This window comes from Vigna umbellata, chromosome 1 (assembly GCF_029865625.1).
Source record: "Vigna umbellata cultivar VRB3 chromosome 1, Vumbellata_1.0, whole genome shotgun sequence".
NCBI classification, from domain to species: Eukaryota; Viridiplantae; Streptophyta; class Magnoliopsida; order Fabales; family Fabaceae; genus Vigna; species Vigna umbellata.
The window spans coordinates 53,589,760-53,608,066 of NC_142165.1; the positions used below are offsets into that span (position 1 = coordinate 53,589,760).

The 18,307-nt window shown below is 35.6% G+C and overlaps 2 protein-coding genes across 2 annotated transcripts; both read right to left on the reverse strand.

Annotated features, from left to right (window-relative positions):
• Positions 1–516: 516 nt before the first annotated feature.
• Positions 517–6,079, reverse strand: LOC124841761 (phosphoinositide binding protein). Its single transcript, XM_047318090.2, has 3 exons — positions 5,772–6,079; positions 4,801–4,963; positions 517–4,651 (listed from the first exon to the last, which is right to left on the reverse strand). The coding sequence occupies exons 1-3, from the start codon at positions 5,883–5,885 to the stop codon at positions 1,098–1,100; spliced, it is 3,831 nt and encodes a 1,276-aa protein (XP_047174046.2). The 5' UTR covers positions 5,886–6,079; the 3' UTR covers positions 517–1,097.
• A 3,373-nt stretch (positions 6,080–9,452) lies between these two features.
• On the reverse strand, positions 9,453–14,559 carry LOC124841759 (eukaryotic translation initiation factor-like protein). Its single transcript, XM_088103758.1, has 6 exons — positions 14,202–14,559; positions 12,902–13,910; positions 12,576–12,763; positions 10,693–10,729; positions 10,398–10,465; positions 9,453–10,288 (listed from the first exon to the last, which is right to left on the reverse strand). The coding sequence occupies exons 1-6, from the start codon at positions 14,297–14,299 to the stop codon at positions 9,805–9,807; spliced, it is 1,884 nt and encodes a 627-aa protein (XP_087959884.1). The 5' UTR covers positions 14,300–14,559; the 3' UTR covers positions 9,453–9,804.
• Between the last annotated feature and the right edge of the window lie 3,748 nt (positions 14,560–18,307).

Below are 18,307 nucleotides of genomic sequence, written 5' to 3' on the forward strand. Positions count from 1 at the left end.
CCTTTTATTTTTCTTTCCCTTAATGCTAATTTAAACGCCCATGGTTAAAACCTTAATCGAAGTAATTAGTAATATATAAAGGCCAGTCAAAAAACTTCAATGGTGCTAAAAATGAAACTATACTGTGAAAAACATAGTTTACCCTTGTTTTTTACTCTTTTTTTCTTGAACTCCGTTATTTTTCCAAATATGGCATTTTCTCAGGTACACCATTAAAATATTTCCGGGTTTCATACTAGAGTTTATTTTAAGCAGAATACTTAAGTCGCTTCGCGTGCATTAAGCACTGCCCCCAAACGGCTACTTTAAACAAACATCAAAGACGATCAGCGTACCATTCATAGATTGGAGAGAGGACCACCACTTTACCACAATGCATTCCCCTATCTAATTCTGTCTCTTGTTCCCAACACAACACATTTTATCATTTTTATAAATGTAAAATCAAGACGTTTTTGGCTTGTAAAAAAAGTAACAATAAAAGTAGTATCACGCTTTTTATCATTTTCATAAATGTAAACTCAAAACAGCAAACATTTTCATTAAGAAATAGAGTTGGATACGGAACACAAATCCTCATTCCCAGATTGGATATATTCTTTCTGGATTACCAAACTGTATCCAAAAATCACTACAGTTTGAATTGGTATACACAGTCATAGATCCCCACTAGTGCAACAGCGATGAAGCTATTTTAAAAGGAAAATGGATAAGAAAGATCTAGCCTATTGCCGAAAAACAGGGTCCACACAAATGGGAATAATGAGAGCAGCTCTAGGTGAAAAAGAAGGCAACGTTCCTGCAATATGTCGTGGGAATGGCCATTTATATAAACTTAAATGTAAACATATTATACAACACTGATTCATGTTTAGAAGCACAACTGAAAACTGTAACTAGCAAATGATCATGTATGCATTCTCCAATATTTATGAGCATAATAAAGCAAACATGCATGTGTAATTAGGGAAGGAGCAACCTCCTGGGCACCCTCTAGTCCTCCTTTAATGAAAGTTCACAAATTCAACTAACCTCAAAGTAACTACCAATTTGAACAAGGGAAGACTTCCCACCCTGAAGTTGCAGTATTTACTTCATTAACCAGAGGTTAATGAATTTAGCTTCTTTTCATACAATTTGGCACGTCGAAGAGCATCTAACGCTTCAGCTTGTTTTCCAGAACGTTTCAAATTAAGTGCCTTAACTTTTTCTTCTTTGATTCTTTCTTCTAGCTGAATTCTCTCTTGGTTAGAGTTTTGAACTTTAGCATTGGATTTCACAGTCTCTTGTCTTTCTGGGGCTTTTGATACAACGCCTACATCATCAAGTCCAACAGCTTTCAGAGCAGATAAGAGTTGAGGATCGAGAAAATCCTCAACCATGACATCATCTACGCCATCTAACTTAGAATCTTGAGCTGTCAACTCCTCCAACTGGGTTTCAATTGCCTTTGCCCGTTCAAACAAAGCTTCGGCTTCCTCTGTCCGGCCTTCCCTCCGTAGCTTTAGGGCCTGTCGTTTATGCCCCAGAGATTCCTGCTGCAATTTGAATCGTTCGCGACTACTCAATGGTTTTGAACTAACATTTGATGGTTCCTGTTTCTTTTCTACAACATTTGACGCCTGGGAAACATTGCTCACAGAGGCAGTATCTTGCTGCATACTTCCATCTTCCAATCGCTTCTCTAGCAGCTTGGCTTGCCAGAGTTCCTCCTTAGCTTCTGATAGTTTCCCCTCCCTTTTCAAAGAAACTGCCTTCCTTTTATGAGCCAAAACTTCCTGACGTAAGGTAAGGTGGTGCTGAGAAGCATAATCCATTACAGAATTTGACTTGTTTATGTTTGGCTTTTCAATTACATCAGTATGCTGGCTAAAATTCTTTGAAGAGTCCAAGTGAATAGCGGACCCAGCTTGAGATGAATTAGCTGAAGCAAGTTCTTTATGTTTTTGAGTCAATATTTCAGAACTGTTACTACCGTCACCAGTACCTAATTCTAGCACATCCATAAAGTGGCCAGCTGAGGAGCTATGACCTTGGTTTTTTTCTGCTTTCATCTTTTTTGAAAGATTTTCACTTGAAGTACTCTCCTCGGCAGGCAATGAATGCTTACCATCTGCAAAGTGAGAAGTTGCAGGAAGTAAATTATCAGACTTCCTTAAGATGGGAACATTTGACTCATTGTTGATTCTTTCTAAACCAAATGTTGATTCAGAACTATTCTTACTTGACCAAACCACAGATGAGGCTGAAGCATTATCAACTTCTGTAGCAACTCCCAAATTTCCATGTTTTTCCCGAAAATCAGGCAATTCAGAAGGAAGAGACTGTTTATCCTTAGAAACATTAAGTGACAAGTCCTTGTTCTGGTTCCCAAAATCTTCTAGTTGGGCTTCCAAAGTTTTGGCCTGCCTTAAAATTTCATCAGCCTCTTCTATCTCTCCCTTGCGCCTAAATGCAAGTGCCTTCCTTTTCAATACTAAAAGTTCTCTTTGAATCTCTCCCTTATTTCTTGAAGCTGTAGCAGGAATGCTTGAAGACAAATCAGGCACAGATAGATCCATAGTATGAGTAGACCTACCAGTAGCTTCCTTAACTGGCTCTGCTTTTACGGTCACAGGTTCAGATTCATCATCCTTCCACCCTAGATTAGTAAGAATTGAATTCAATGTCGGATCATGCATATCCTCTTCTGAAACAACCACATCACTTTCTTCATCAACTGGAGGATTGAAAAGTTTGTCTTCCATCACAGTGGCCACAACCTGTGCTTTATTCTTTGCAGCTTCCATCTCAACCATCTGCGCTTCTAATGATTTGGCCGTTTTAAGAACTTCTTCTGCATCCTCAACTTTCCCTTCACGCCTGAGAGCAAGGGCCTTTCTCTTTAAACCCAAGAGTTCCCTCTGAATTTCAACTTTACCTCTTGGAGCTTGAACTGAGATATTTGTAGAATGCTTATTTAGAGAAGTATCATTTACAGGAACAAAATGATTATCATCTTTCTTCGAAGGCTTGCTTGGAGAGTTAGAAAGTTCCTTATTGTCGTCATTCCAACCCATGTCCCTAAGGAGTGAAAGATATGTGGGATCAGACATATCTTGATCTGTCACATCATCTTCACCTCCTTCCTCATGTGGAAGATTTATACTAAAATCATCATGCTTATGTACTGTAACCGGAACATTATTAGCAGTATTTGTATGTGATGTTTTGAGGCTTGATGCCTTATCCATCTCCATCAGCTGACGTTCAAGTGCAGCACCCTTCTGCATTTCTTCTTCTGCTTCATTCATTTTCCCTTCCCTTCTTAGTGTAAGAGCCTTCTTTTTCAAACTCAAAAGCTCTCTCTGAATCATCAATCTACTTTTTGGTGCCACAGTGGAAGAAACATTATTAGTGGCACTTGTAATTCTCTCATCCAGTTTAATGGAGTCTGATCCATTACCAGCAATTTCCAAATGCTCGCTTTTCCTTAAGGATGTGGATTTTTGAGACATATTATTATAGTTTTCGGGTTCATATCTGTTAAGGTCCCTTTCTAATAACTTTGCCTTTTTCAGGAATGTCATTGCTTCTTCAGCATTGCCTGCTCGCTTTTGATTAAGCGCCTCTCTTTTAAGAGACTGAATTTCATCACGCAATGCATCTTTGTTAAAGGTTTGAGACTTGGAAGATGTATTTTGAGGTTCGGTCCAGCCTAATGATTCCAAAGCGCCAGCTATTTCAGGGTCCATCATATCCTCATCAGTCACTTCAAAATTACCGTCAAGGTCATCAGAAGTGGCCAAAAGGCGTTCAAAATCAAAACCATGTCCATGATCATGCAGATTTGGTAATTCTTTATCATCATCCATGACTTGAATTAATGCTGATAGCTCATCATCAGAATCTTCAGCCCCAGCAAGGAGTTCCTGTTCTTCAAGTTCCTTTTCTAAAAGTTTAGCTCTTTTTAGTTCCTCTTTGGCTTCTGCAAGCTTACCCTCGCGCTTCAGCAGCAGAGCATTTTTTTTCAGAGCAACAACTTGGGACTTGTCAATCCTGCTAACCTTTTGTTCACCAGATTTTGTAAAGATTTCTCCAATTATTGATGAGAGTTCACCCTCCAAACTCAAGTTTGCTGACTTTTTGTCTTCATTACGTAGATCCATATCAGACCATCCCAGTTCTCTAAGTTCAGAAGCAAGATCATCCTTTTCTTTGCCAACATAAGAAAGTGACTTTGTTTTTCTGTCAGACTCTACAGGATTTCCTTTGTTATGTAAGTCAGACAAGTTTCCCGATGGTAAACTCTTCTTCCGAGTCTTCCTAAAATGAATTTCTAAAGCATCAGCCTGCCTCTCAAGCTCCTTCCCTCTCTTAAAAGCTTTCATCGCCTCCCCAGATTTCCCCTCTCCTTTAAGAATTCTATGCTGCTTTTTTTCTTCCAAAGCTTGCTTACGTAACTCTTCAGGAGTGGTGGATCCCAAATCAATACCCAAAAGATTAGGTTTATCATTCGAGACAATGTTTTGTATCTCTCCATCATAATTGGATGTGCTTGAAGAAGATGCAATACCAACTGATTTTTGTCTGCTAGCTACTTTGTCACTGGTTTGACCAAGAATTTGGTTCAAAACTTCATCTTCATCATTAGGAACTGATTTCAAGCTCCCTGGATAAATTGAAATGAACATTCAAAAAGTATGGAACTGTGAAATAATAACAAAAGTGAAATAATAACAAAAGTGAAATAAAGGAGGTCTAATTTAACGTAAAATAGCACAGCTTGAAAGCCATATGAAGAAAAATAAATAAAAATACCTCTCCCAGGTCTTCGTCCATGTCGCAATTCAAACCGTGCTGCCTCTTCTAGCTTCTTACAAGGTTCACAGATACGAACAGGTGAATCACCTTGTCCACGTAAAACCATTCTTTGCTGAGTACAACTGCCGCAAAAGATCCCCCCACACCTCCTGCAGTGATGCTGAAACGTAAAAGAAAATTGCAAGCAATGTAAATAAACAAATTTTGGACAAAGAATTCAGTTTGAGTTCAAGCAGATTTATAAGCAAATATGGAACATCGTCTTATGCTTCGCACAAAATTATGAAATGAGGTAGAGTAGCCCATTTTTCATTTATTGTAACCAAGGATTCCATGAAGCTTCAAACTACAGTTTGTTAAAAGGATTCAACCGGGGACGCTTCCTACACTGTGAGTTATCCTCTCTTAGACAAGTTACAGATGCAATGCAATGCACAAAGGAAGGAGAATTCAAAACCTGTCACATGAATGGACCTTATATTTACTAACTTTACATGAATGAGTTTAGGAAGCAAAATCTTGCATATACATTACTAGGAGGAAAATGAGTAGCCCCTATGAAACATGGCTTCACAGAACAAAGAGATTTTGTACCCAATATTTTTAGTAATCACAGCAATTCAATCCAATTAACACTGATTAAGAAAATCAATCACCCTAACCAGATTATCCCAAACAGATCAACGACATACTGGACTGAGTTAATCACTTTTCATAAACGAATGTACTAACTCAACGAAATTAATTATCGGCACAATTCAAGAATAAACACACACAAATATCGACACATTGAAGCCAAAAACCAACTAGCACAACGAATAACGAAAATTTAACGACTTTAAGATTTCCTGAGATACCCAAATAAACCACGAGTCTTCTCTCTAACGGCAAAAAGTTTATGTGTTTACTAGGACGCCCCCTCCCCTAAAAAAAATTAATCGAAATGAAAAATGATAATCGAAATCAACCTTGCGATTGATGAAGGTGAACTGAGAGGAACATCCCTGGCAGTGTGAAGCGTCAACCACCCAAGTATTCCCTCGGAGAGAAGGCTTTGGTGGCAACCCAATCTTCTCCAACATGTCGTTCCTCTTGAAGTCTTCTTAAGATCGAATGGCCCCGAAATGACAAAAGATAATGGAGAAACAGAAAATCGTGTTTGATCAGTGAGAGTCTTACGACGGAAAAGGAAAGAAAAACGACGATGGATCGGAGAACGAGTTCACACGGAGTTGCTCCTATTGTGTCGATGTGAAGTACGTCGTCGCATCGCATTTGCTTTGCTTTTTCGTGTTTTTAATTATAAAAAATTAAAACACATAATTTGTTTCGTCAATCCAACATGATCAGGGCAGTTACTTACTGCACCTCCCCTTTCTTTTCCTTCACCCCCATAAGCTCTAATATTCTATTTTACCCTTTATTAAAAAATATTAAAACCTTAAAACCCTAATTTCACATTCTCCTCCATTCTAAGAAAAAAGAACTTATGGAATGAATGTTTCCAAAGATATTTTCGGATCATGAAATATTTTCCAGAACATCTATTCCGAAGTATAAATTTTTTTAATATGTCAATATCAAATCCAAAAACTACTTTCCAAGAAAGTGTGTTTTGAAAATTTCTTTTAAGTTTGGAATGGGTATGGGTGTTTCGAAATGTATTTTTGAATCTAGAATAGAAATACCTACTGAAACACTTATTTCAAAAAATTCCAAAACACCCTTTTCCGAAAGGTATTTTTTGATCTAGAAATGTTTTTTAGAATACTTATTTCAATTTTCTTTTATATCTTGGTTTTAAAATTAACTTCTGAAATAGTGATTCTGAAATATTAAAAAAAATTGTATTCTAAAATGGATATTCCGAAAGATATTTTGAAATCCAAAAATATGTTCGAAGCATTCATTTTGAAAGGTTTTGCCATTTTTTAATAACCAAACAACTTCTTCCCATAGATATTTCATCTTCAATCCTACAAAGGAAGAAAATAAAGAAAGAAGGAGAAAGGTGAAGGCATTTGATGGCGCAGGATCTCATGTTTTTAATATGTTCTCATGAAGGATAAAATGGAGATATTATAATTTATGGGGTGCATGAAAAAAAGGGGAGGTAGGGAAAGTAGCAGGTCATTATCATGCATGGAAGTAACGGGCCAAATGACACATGTTATTTTCACACCTCCTTTTCCTATTTACACACCACAATTTTTCTTAATTTTATAAAAATCCCTTGATGTAAATCTCTATTGTATATTATATGTTATAAAAGTCCCTTGATTTGAAATAGAAAAATGTAATAAAAATATATTTATTTTTTATTGAAAATTTAATCTTATTAAGTAATTGGCCAATTTCAACTAAAATGTGTTATTTAATTTAGTTAATTTTGATGTTTAAAATTTATTTGATTTAAACAAGTGAAACTCTTACAAGTGGATGTAACATGGGATCCAAAATGACATACTCTCTAGTCATGTTCATAAAGACTAACCTTGAGAAGAATACCTGGATGAAAACTTGTGTAGTCTTTCATTGTGTATCGATATGCTTATAAAAAAACCCTAAAGTCTTGTCATGTATCCCTCAATCTAGTTCACTTGATCAAATCTTGACATGATAATTGTCATCAATACATACTTTGAACAGTATTCTAGATACAATTATTTTACCTCTTTTATGTTTTTAAAGTTTAAGTGTGGTAGCTTTGAATAAGTTGTTCTTTAAATTTGAATATATTTTTTATTATCTTTTTCACTAAATGACCTTTGTTAATTTGTTTTTTTAGTTTTGGAGGTATTAGTTTAAAGGGGAATTTGGAAGGAACTTAGGAACTTCAATGAACATTAAAACATAATAAAATAAATGAAATTTGTTTGTTCAACTTGAGTTCCCTAAAATTGAGTGTTCCTTTCTCCACTCTATCGATTTTCTTCTTACACTCCATCAAAATTCAAAAAAGAAAGTATTGGATGAATGTTCTTTGGAAAAGTAGGTGAATCACGGTCTTTAAAAACAAATGAAATTGTATCAAAATTACTATTAGAACATATATTAATGAATTTATTGTTTGTTGAACATATTGTTTTACCTCGTATTGAATTGTTATCAGACTACGTCTAATTCTACATACAAGATATATATAATGTGTTAAAAATCTTCCATGGACTAGAAATAAAACTAATTTATAATATATATATATATATATATATATATATATATATATATATATATATAAATAAATAAATAAAAGTGGAAGAAAACCTTATTTTCAAATATTTTGTAGAATTGTATTAGAGTCGATTTTAAAAGTTTAATTCATTACAGAAAAAATCCAAAATATGGGATACAAGAAGAAATTTGGTGAGATGAAAAAAGTAAAAGCCTAAGAGGTTTTTTATGAGCACCTTTGAGATCGTCTTTAGGTGGCTCAAGCAAGCCTAAAAAAATGAAAAAAACAAGTTTATATAATTTGGAAGCGACAACTTCTTCTTGCACCTCCATGATATCCTCTTACACTCCTATAAAATTTTATATTGAAAATGTATTTTTCATTTTATATTCTGAAATCTATTAGCTTAATCACTTCTATTACAAAAGTCCAAGTACATGAAATGCCCAGTACCTATTAAAGGTAAATGGTTGTTGCTTCTACACCCCGGTCAAATTTCCCAAGAAAAAGGAGGGGGTGATTGCTTTTCGAAAAGAAATTCCGGAGTTGTTTATAGAGTTCCAGGAAATAAATTCCGGAAGTGATAGGATGCTGAAGAAATATTACTGGGTGCAGAAAGCAATAGCCAAGGTAAATATTGGACATTGTTAAGGACTTATTTTAACACGTTTCAAATGCACAAAGTTGTGGACAACAGAGATTCTTCTTCCATTGATTCTTCATTCATGGTTGAATCACAAAGTGTTTCCTTTTGTTGGGTAAGTGGAGTTACTTTAATTGACTGTTTTTCTTCTTTCATTCTTAAACTTCGCATTATTTTGATTGGGAAATTACAAATGAGAGAAAACAACTAATTATGTTTTGTACTTAGGATAAGGTAAAAATAATTTATCACTATTAAAACATTATTTTCTTCTAAAGCTAGTACCATAGTTACTTTAATTCATGAAATTGATATTAGAACTAGGGACCTAGGCCTTTTTGTTTGAGATCAAGACTTGAATAAGCTAATAGTGATGACATGTTAATCAATATATTATATTTGAATTGTCCAATTATCAAATAAATGTGTGAATAGGACTTTTACTTCTCACTTTACTACTTAAATGATTACTTGTATAATTCGGTGCTTTTACCTAAATTACAAGGAAGCAACGCATCAAGACACTTGTGTAAGAAAATAAACAGTCACCATATGCATACTCCCCAAATCTATGAATATCATGGAAAATCTCAAAGTAGCTTACAACACAGTTTTGTTCACCCACTGCAAGTTTGCATTGTTCCATATTCATTTTGCATTTTTGTATGCAACGGAAACTTGTTTCCTTGTGCATCAATACACAATATTACGAACTTCAACATTTGATTGATTTACTGGTAAAAATAAGTGCTTTGCTGATAAAATACACGATGATGAATTGTTTAAAAATATAAATCCGTGATAAGGATATCCATAAAATGGCCAAGATAGCTATTGATGATGAAACTAAAACGAACGATTTTATGGTGTTAATCATGCTACAATGTCTAGATAAGGCAACAGCCCTTCACCTTCTCCACCACAAAGACAGAAAAAATTAGTTTCTAGGCGAGAAATGATACGGGGCAATAAATAAAAACAATAAAACATGGTGATTGTAAATTGGTATTGTCATAACTAGTTCTTTGTTTTAATCTTCTCACTCACTCGTGTTTGTTGAGAATGAGGAGAAAATAGTGAAAAGTACAGCCACTCCATGAGGTGCTCGGCAATCCACTTTGCACGAACTCAATAGTCTCTCCCAGAAAGTGGTCTCCAGTGAGTCCCCCAATTATCCACCAAAGATTTAATAACCATTGATCTGAGGCCTTGATGTAGGACCAACAAGCCGTGAAAAAGGAACTTGGGTCCTGCTGCTTCCTGTGTTCAGCCCCCTTTGACCTGAAAACCTATCATTTACTTTTGGATCCGATACAGATTTTGAGAATGCTTGTGCAAGTTCAACTGCTGAAGCACCCCTACCATACCGAATGCCAGCAGCACCTGGAGATGCTTTTGGCTGCTGCTCCACAGGCTTGCGCCATGTCTCAGGTGAAGGTTGCCTTTCAGAAACCTGTGGCCTATCAGTCTCCCTCACAGTTCTCCGAGTATCACCCCGCCAATTTCTTCTCTGTGCATGAACCCTTTCACCATCTACCCTTTGTTCCTTCCTTTCAGTTTTTCTCACAATCCTTTGATCGAGATGAGCATCCTCAGTCTTTTCACCGTACCGGCTCTGGTTTGAATGTTCAGGATGATGTTTCTCAGCCCTCAAAATGTTGTTTTCAACCCTGCAAGCAACAAGATTTATTAGTAATTGCCAAGAATTGTATCAGACTCGGATCACCATTGAGTTAAATGGTATGGTATAGCGTACAGACAGACAGAACAAGTCCTTACTTATTCGAATGCTCCACCACATCATAACTGTTGATTGACACATCATCAATCCCTCGCTCCTTCAACACCTGTGGAAAAGGTTGCTAACATTATCAGGATGAAAACAGAAGCCAATCACGGACAAAATGAAAGAAAAGTAATGTCAGTGGCAGCAGTCGGCATTATAAGACACATTAATTATAGGAAAATAAAACATTCCACCCATACTGGGTAGGGGTGATTTTAACAGGATGAAAACACAACAACATGAATTCTAACTGGCATTTAGGATAATACACGAAGAAAAAAATCATACTAGTTCTCGCGGGCGAGCACCACCAAATAAAGCATTCCTGAAACATATGCATCGGTCATTCCATCATTATACAATAAGCCACAAATAATTAATCAAATAAACTTTCTGAAAGTAGCCCTATTTATGAAATGAGCAAAGGCACGAGATAAAATCAAGACACCACAATGTTGAGAATCCCAATCCAAGATACAATATTTTGCTAAAGTAGGCCATGATTGAGACGTGGCTGAATTCAATAATGTATAATGCTTGGTTACTCTTACACTCTTAAACTCTACAGGAGTTACATACAGTAATTGAAGAAAACCAAAAATGAGGCATACATTCTCTATGTTATGAGGCCCCTTAACAAACATATCTATAATGAGATGCAAACATAAAGCATTCCTTATAGGACAAGAATAAAAGCAAATATAAAACAACTATTCTCGAAGTTAAAAGCAAACATAAGAATCAATAATAGCACTACTTAGAAGTTTTTTATTCTGAGGCATTGATGCATCTTTACTACTAATTATAATTCCAAAAGGCTTGATAAACATGCAATGTGAATTTAAGGGCCAAATTCCAATTAAAAGCATGAGGCAAGCCCTAAGCCAAATCTACCTGAACTGCTCCAAAATTTTAAAATGTACTAACTAAATTTGAATGAGTAAAAAGGATACAAACACACATAGAATTATTGCCATCTATAATATAACATGTTTCCATAGTATGATGTGTGAATGTAACTCCATGGCCTATCCAATTTTGTTTAATATTAAATGTATAAGGTGCAGATGGTCAGACAGAAATAGAAGAAGCTGGATGAGGCTCGTCAAGGAGTTAACTGATGAATAGTTAAGTTTAGAAACTGCAGGGATAAATTTCTTTCTGGTTTATACTTGGGAATACTAACTTACTTTTTTGCAGACGCTAGCATCCCCACATTTTAACAGGAAAAAATATAATTCTACCATTCCAAAAACAAAAGATATTGCAGACATTTGTTCTATTGTCAAGTGACCAATCTATTAGTCTTTTAAGAATTAAAACCACTTCTCTTCCAGTGTCTCACCTCCCTAATTCTCTACTCCATCACTTTCCGAATTTAGAGAGCACAACTCTTACTCCAAAATATGGCATTTTGAAAGTAACAAATATCGAATGAAACTTCTGATATTTTCCATAATTATAATCTAATGAACAAGAAGAATGAAGTTAACATTCGTATCAAGAACATACAAGAATCATGAAGACATGAAATGTGCACACAGTCCCCTTTTTTGTTACTTTCATTAAAATTTTAAATTTCACTTAGAATTTAGAAGTTATAGGCATAGAATGTCTCTCTTGTGCTTTCTGGGTGTATGTGCATCTGTGCCTCAGTGGTAAGTCTTGGAATCACACCTGCCTTTCTTCCTGATCATGCTAAACAGAAAATATTCGAGTTGTAGACTTGTAGTAAAGGAGGATCACTTTTGTCACAGAGAACACAAGCATTCTTTACTCCGATGAAGGCAACCTAAATCGCTAAAATACGTGTAATAGGTGGATTGTATTTAGTTTTGGAGTTGACCTGACACATGAACCACCTTGGAAAACGCAATATGTATGTTCTATCAAATATCAAATTTAGTTAGGTTAAAACAAAATAACCTTCTTCTTTCATGTGCATGTTTGGAGTATTACTTTACTACTGTATTGGGTTTAAGACAAATGATGAGCATCCATTCTCATAATATACATGTTCAAGCAGCTGCAGTGGAAATAGTTTGCTATGACAATAGTTCACAATGTTTTGAACCAACTGGCAATGTGTCACTTTCACAGAGCATAAATACCATATAATAGATACAAACAGAAGTTAAAAATTCCTAAATTGACAGCCTCACACAACTGACCTGTCTCTTTCACTGTTTCCGTCCAACTGTTCAACAGGATGAGACCGAGGCTTCAAATTCAGCTTGGGACGCTGTCCTGACTCCTTACCACTGTCAGACCCAGCTGATACAGGCTTCGCAAAATTGGCATGGCCATGTGCCAGATAAACAGTTTCAACATTACCAGAATCAATAACCTGACGATTACCCTACCACGAAGCAAATAATAGAATCCATAAAGCAACCATAAGACTAAATAAAAGTTAATCACCCAATCCCCTGCAACAGACAGAGATAAAAAAAAGATTCCTGTGAAAAGGAATCTTGTAAGCTGAACTTGTGAATACCTGCGCATACTCCATAGCAGCATGTTCTGAATTTTCCTGCGGCTTTGCCCTTGGTAGCAACTTCAATTTAGGTCGCTCAGTTGGTTCAGAAGGCACAGGGTGCTGCAAGTCAGACCCAACAATTCTGTCCTCGTTTCGAGCCAGCTGAACCCCATCAGAGTTATAGGGTGCACTTGTAGGTCGTACATCTGAATACCTGGAAACCCCAGACCTTTCATAATTTAGTAACTCATTCCTACCACCTTGCATCTGATTATCAATGCCTAAGGTCCTTTCAGCATGTCTTGCTAGCATAGCATCATAGTGCTCCTTTTCACCAACCGCATCCATCCTATTATAGGCAACACCACCATTAACACGTGGTCTATTCTCCACTTCAGGAGATCTAACAATCTCAGCATCTGCCTGATAATGTACCGTCTTTGACTGCCATCTACCAGAAGACACCTTCTCAAGAGCACTCGCATGAGCCAACTTGGAGGCAGCACTAGCACTAGACCAGGCGGGTTGCTCCGGCTCAACAGCACTTGCCACTTCTTTCCTCATCGACCATGCGTTCGGATAACCACCAGCAGCAGCAGCAGTTCCCTGCTCCTTACTACCTCCTAAACTCTGAGGATTCATCCCTACGTGCACTGCATCGGTAAGCCTTGCAGAGTACGAGTTACCCATCCCACCAGGATTTTGAGACACTGGAGTCACTTGCCTGCCTAATGAACTCCCTCCCAGTCCATAATCCGGCCTCACCTCAACACGAGAAGGCGGACCACCACGAATGCTCTCATCACTGATTGTCCTCCGAGGCACCGAAACGCCATCGAGGGGCTTCCTCTCATCCTCATCAAAATTCCTACCAATCGGGGCAGTGTGTGACAGAAACGGGCTTTTATCATCGTAATGCCTAGTTGCCGGCGACGTGTGTGGCCGAGACCAATGATCCGACCGCCCCATCTGTGTTCCCCACGCCAAAGGCCGGTCAAAACCAGAACGATCTGAAGCCCTCACAGTCCTGCAAAAGACCAAAAATACCCAAAAAAAAAAGGTAAGACATTGCACAAACAGATCCATCACGAAGAAACCTCACCATACTAAACGGAAAAAGAAATCATGTACAATTTAAATCCACAGATCTAATTCCTCTCATACACACCCCTTTATTTTTTTATTCGCAAAACCACAAAATCAACAGGGGTTCCCATTTGCGAATAATCGAAGACACATCAAACTAACACAGAAAGATCAAGAATTAAAATACATGGATTGAGAACAAGGAAAAAAACATTAAAGGGGTGTTACTTACACGCCAGGAGCAGAAGGTAGAGGGAGATCAGAGGGTATAGAACCGCCATGGAAGTCCTTGAGCGTCATGGTGTTACCGCTAACTTTCTTCTTCGACATTCTCCCTTAAAAAATAAAAAAATAAAAAAAAATTTTAAAAAAAAGGAAGAGAAGAATCTCAGTCCCAAATCCTGAAATTAAGGGTGGTGGTTGCTGCTGGAAGCGAAGGAAAGAAAAGGGAAGATTAAGGAGGGCAACCCCACGAGTGGGAATGGAGAAGCAGAGAACGGAAACAAGAACGCGACTACTATTGGTATTGGGTTTGGTTTGGGGTGCGAAACAAAAGTGAAGAGTGCTGTGGGAGAATGATTGTGAATGATATTCTGTCAACAGTTTTTTTAATTTATTCTTGAAATTTATTTTCCTTTCTAAAATACACTCTTTCTAAAATACACTCTTTCTTTATCTTCTTTTTAAATCTATAACTATGATTCCATATTTCCAACTAGAGACATTTAGTTTTAATATTTTAAGATTACTGATTTGTTTTGGTCTAACAGTTTAAAATAAGACATTAAAAATTAAATGATAATGATTGCTTATTTAAAATGCACGCTAATTAACGTCAAATTAAGATTATTTATTTTAAGGTAATTATAATTATTTTAACATTAACTTTTTATGTATTTATATCATTTATTTATTTTATTTATACCATAATAGATAAAAGAGAATGCCTCCTCTTGTCACAAAATTTTGTACCATTTTGCGTAATCAATAATCAACAATAATTAATATCTATTAACAACTAATTTTATAAAACAAAATATTATTTTTAATAATTGCTTTTTTATTTAATCACTTATAATAATAACAAGAGATCGGGTTAGATACATACCTATTTGCTACACATAAATAATGGTCTCATTACCCGTTATATTATTTATTGAGTATCCACGAAAGAACAATGGTTGTTTTTTCGTACCAGTGGGTGTTTATGAATACTCCTATAATTTTTGTGTTTTTTAATTTAAAAAGAATTTTTTTAAAATATAAAATTAAATAAAAACTTAAATTTAAAATATAATTCAAATCAAATTACTAATTATAATATGAAGTATATATTTTATTATTAAAAAAATAAAATAGTAAATAAAATTTTATTTAAACGAGTTTCATTTTATAAAAATATTTATCTCTCTGAAACTTTTTTTTCTAAACCTTCTTTCTCATATTCTAACTTCTTATCTAATTTAATTAAATATATGAGTACATCTTAGGACTTTTAGTGTCAAGAGCAATAAATTTGTTTGCTGACATTTGTAGAATAAATTCTTTTTTTTTTCTTTTCTTAAGTTAATTATAGTCTTTGTTATGTGTAACCTTTTAAGAGAGTTGCATGTGACCTTAGTTTTAATAAAGTTACATGTGACATTAGGCTGTTTGATTCTTTATTCTTTTTTGTCACAAGGATGTGTTCAAATCATTAATTAGAGTTTTTTATGTGCACTTAGAGTTATCTAAAGATTTTTTATATGTGTGGAGTCTTTTGAGTGAGGATTATTCATCTAACATTAGTTTTTCTTGCTCCTACCTTCTACCATGGCTAATAGAAGAAAAGTTCCCACAAGAAGAAGTTCACGTCCTTCTTCTTCCACCTATCACGAGGTCGCGGTAACAATTTGAGTGGTTAGATCTCCGACAAAGAAAAACACTGAGAGTTCACCACCTTTTGGAAGGAAAGAAAGTTAATCTCTCCCAAGTATGTTGATCTAAACTAGTTTTATATATATGGGTTCCAATTCCCTCTGCAAATCTTTCATCAAGGCATCCAGTCCATCTTGGAGATGCAAGGTAAGTATTATCCGGACTTGGTAAGGGTGTTCTATTTTAATTTGAAGGTACGTGATGGGGTGTACTCTACAAGAGTAAAAGGAGTAGACATTGTGTTAGACGACGACATGTGGACAACAGTGGCTCATATCCAGTTGCGTGAGGATATGGTTATGCTCTCTTAGGATCTAGAAGGCTTTAACAAAATTATGGCCTTCCGCTCTTTTCTGAAGGATCCTAAGGCGTACATCAACAAGAAGCAGTTGCTTGTGGGCGGTCTCAAGAAAGATGAGAGACTAATCCATTTCTTGATTGTCTGACTACTTTGTCCCCGAGCTTCAAATCATGTGTAGTGCTCTGAAGCTGATGTCATGATTATCTATGGGATAATCAATGACATCCTGATCCATTGGCCCAACCTCATCTCTAACACCATGATGAAGGCCAAGATGTTTCCATACTACCCTCTTTCATACGCTTTATTGGTATCAAGAATTTGTGAATATAAAGGGGTAGATGTCTTAAGAAAGTGTTTCAGAGTACTCACAATGGAAAGTCAGATTGGGGCTTCTTCCCTCCGCCAGATGGGATTCACCTTGCAAGGTAATACCTATGTCCATTGTGATGATATAAGATACCCAACTTATATTAAGAAGGAGAAATAACTTAATCACGCATGGCTCTTTTTAATAATGATAAAAAAAAATGGAGAAATAATTTAAAGGCTTTATATATTTATCTTTTATCTATTAATCCTTTTCTTTAAGTTATGTATGAGTTACAGGTTACGAGTACAGGTTATCAAAAGCTTTAAATCAAAGGAATTTTGACAATCATCAAAAAGGGGAAGATTGTTAGCAAAATCATGAAGTTTAGAAGTTTTGATGATGTCTCAAAGTCAAATCTCAAGTGCTCAAATCACGAGAATACTTTCGTGAAGACTTGGTTGTGTTAAAGCTTTTGTGTTTTAGTAGCTTTATGTATATATAGGGTGTTATTTATCCTTGATTTCATGTATTGTATGCTTTAAAATTCTTTTTGGAGTCAGAAAAACTCTATAATAATCAATTAGCACTTAAGAAATTATCACAGAGAGATTTTTAAGTTTGTTAAAAACTCATTTTGTCTCTGGAATAATTGATTACCAACCTATGATAGTCGATTATTCATAATCGATTATGACTTACAATAATCGATTATCACGACTAGTCGTTGGAGTTTTTAGACATGTTTTTGGCCGTTGTCATTAAATGCATAATCGATTACCAAAAGTGGATAATCGATTATCACAGTTAAATAGTTGACAACATATTTTTTTTAAGGTATCCTTGAGTGAGATCTTTATATATTGATTTAAGACTCTCACTCTAAGATACAAAAAATCTTATCTTATTGCTTGTGTGTTGTGATAAGTGTGTTCTAGGGTTTGTGTAACCCCTGTATTGTGACTTTGAGAACTTGGTAATGACATAAAGTGAGAACTTTCATTAGGTTTGTGATTGAGTGTTGTTGTTGTTGCTGGGTGAAGTTTGTCATCCTTTGTGAAGATTAAAAGGAGGTGGTCATTCTTCGTGAAACATTCGAAGGAGGTGTTCATCCCTTGTAGCCTTCAGGGGAAGTGAGTTTCGTCTCTTAGTGGTAATAAAAGAGGTATTTTAAACCTTTAACTTTTTTTTCTTTGTGATTGTAACAGTTTGTTGATTTTGTGATAGTGGAACATTAATCTTCATTTGGATTAACAATTGGACGTAGGATTCTTGTGATTTGAATCATTATAAAATTCTCTGTGCAAGTGTCCCAACCAAGAGGGGGTGAATTGGTTTCCCTTTTAAAAAGAAGTTCTTTAAAAATCTTTTTTTAAATCTTTTGATCATTCTTGGAATGCAATCAATAAAGAATGAAAACAATGCAAAAGTGTAGGGAAAAAGAGATTCACACAGTTTTTATAATCGGCCCACTACCTATGTCTAGTCTTCTTTCAATCAACCTTAGATTGAAAGGATTCCACTATATTGATTGAGTTCTTACAAAGCAAGACTTATAAAGAACAATCCTCTCAATGTAATCTTCTTCCTAACTCCAAATCAATTATAGCAACCTAGAAAGAACAACCTCTTTCTGTCACCCTTAAAAATACCCCACTCTAAGTCAAAGAACTTCACCAAGTCCTCTTCCTGTCCATAGCAATAGGGATACAATCAGCCTTGATTGTAGATAACTTTGATATGAAAAAATACACCTGAATGTGTAGATATGATCAGCCTATGACAACACTTCAATTCTTCAAGAATCTTT

What these genes read in the sequence shown, in the direction of transcription:
- LOC124841761 (XM_047318090.2), bottom strand. Translation starts at nt 5,885, where the DNA reads ATGTTGGAGAAGATTGGGTTGCCACCAAAGCCTTCTCTCCGAGGGAAT. An exon ending in TCACCTTCATCAATCGCAAG is followed by an intron (nt 4,964 to 5,771) that starts GTTGATTTCGAT and finishes TTTACGTTTCAG; the next exon opens with CATCACTGCAGGAGGTGTGG. An exon ending in TGGACGAAGACCTGGGAGAG is followed by an intron (nt 4,652 to 4,800) that starts GTATTTTTATTT and finishes CAATTTATCCAG; the next exon opens with GGAGCTTGAAATCAGTTCCT.
- LOC124841759 (XM_088103758.1), bottom strand. Translation starts at nt 14,299, where the DNA reads ATGTCGAAGAAGAAAGTTAGCGGTAACACCATGACGCTCAAGGACTTC. An exon ending in CTACCTTCTGCTCCTGGCGT is followed by an intron (nt 13,911 to 14,201) that starts GTAAGTAACACC and finishes GGTCTTTTGCAG; the next exon opens with GACTGTGAGGGCTTCAGATC. An exon ending in CTGCTATGGAGTATGCGCAG is followed by an intron (nt 12,764 to 12,901) that starts GTATTCACAAGT and finishes GCTTCGTGGTAG; the next exon opens with GGTAATCGTCAGGTTATTGA.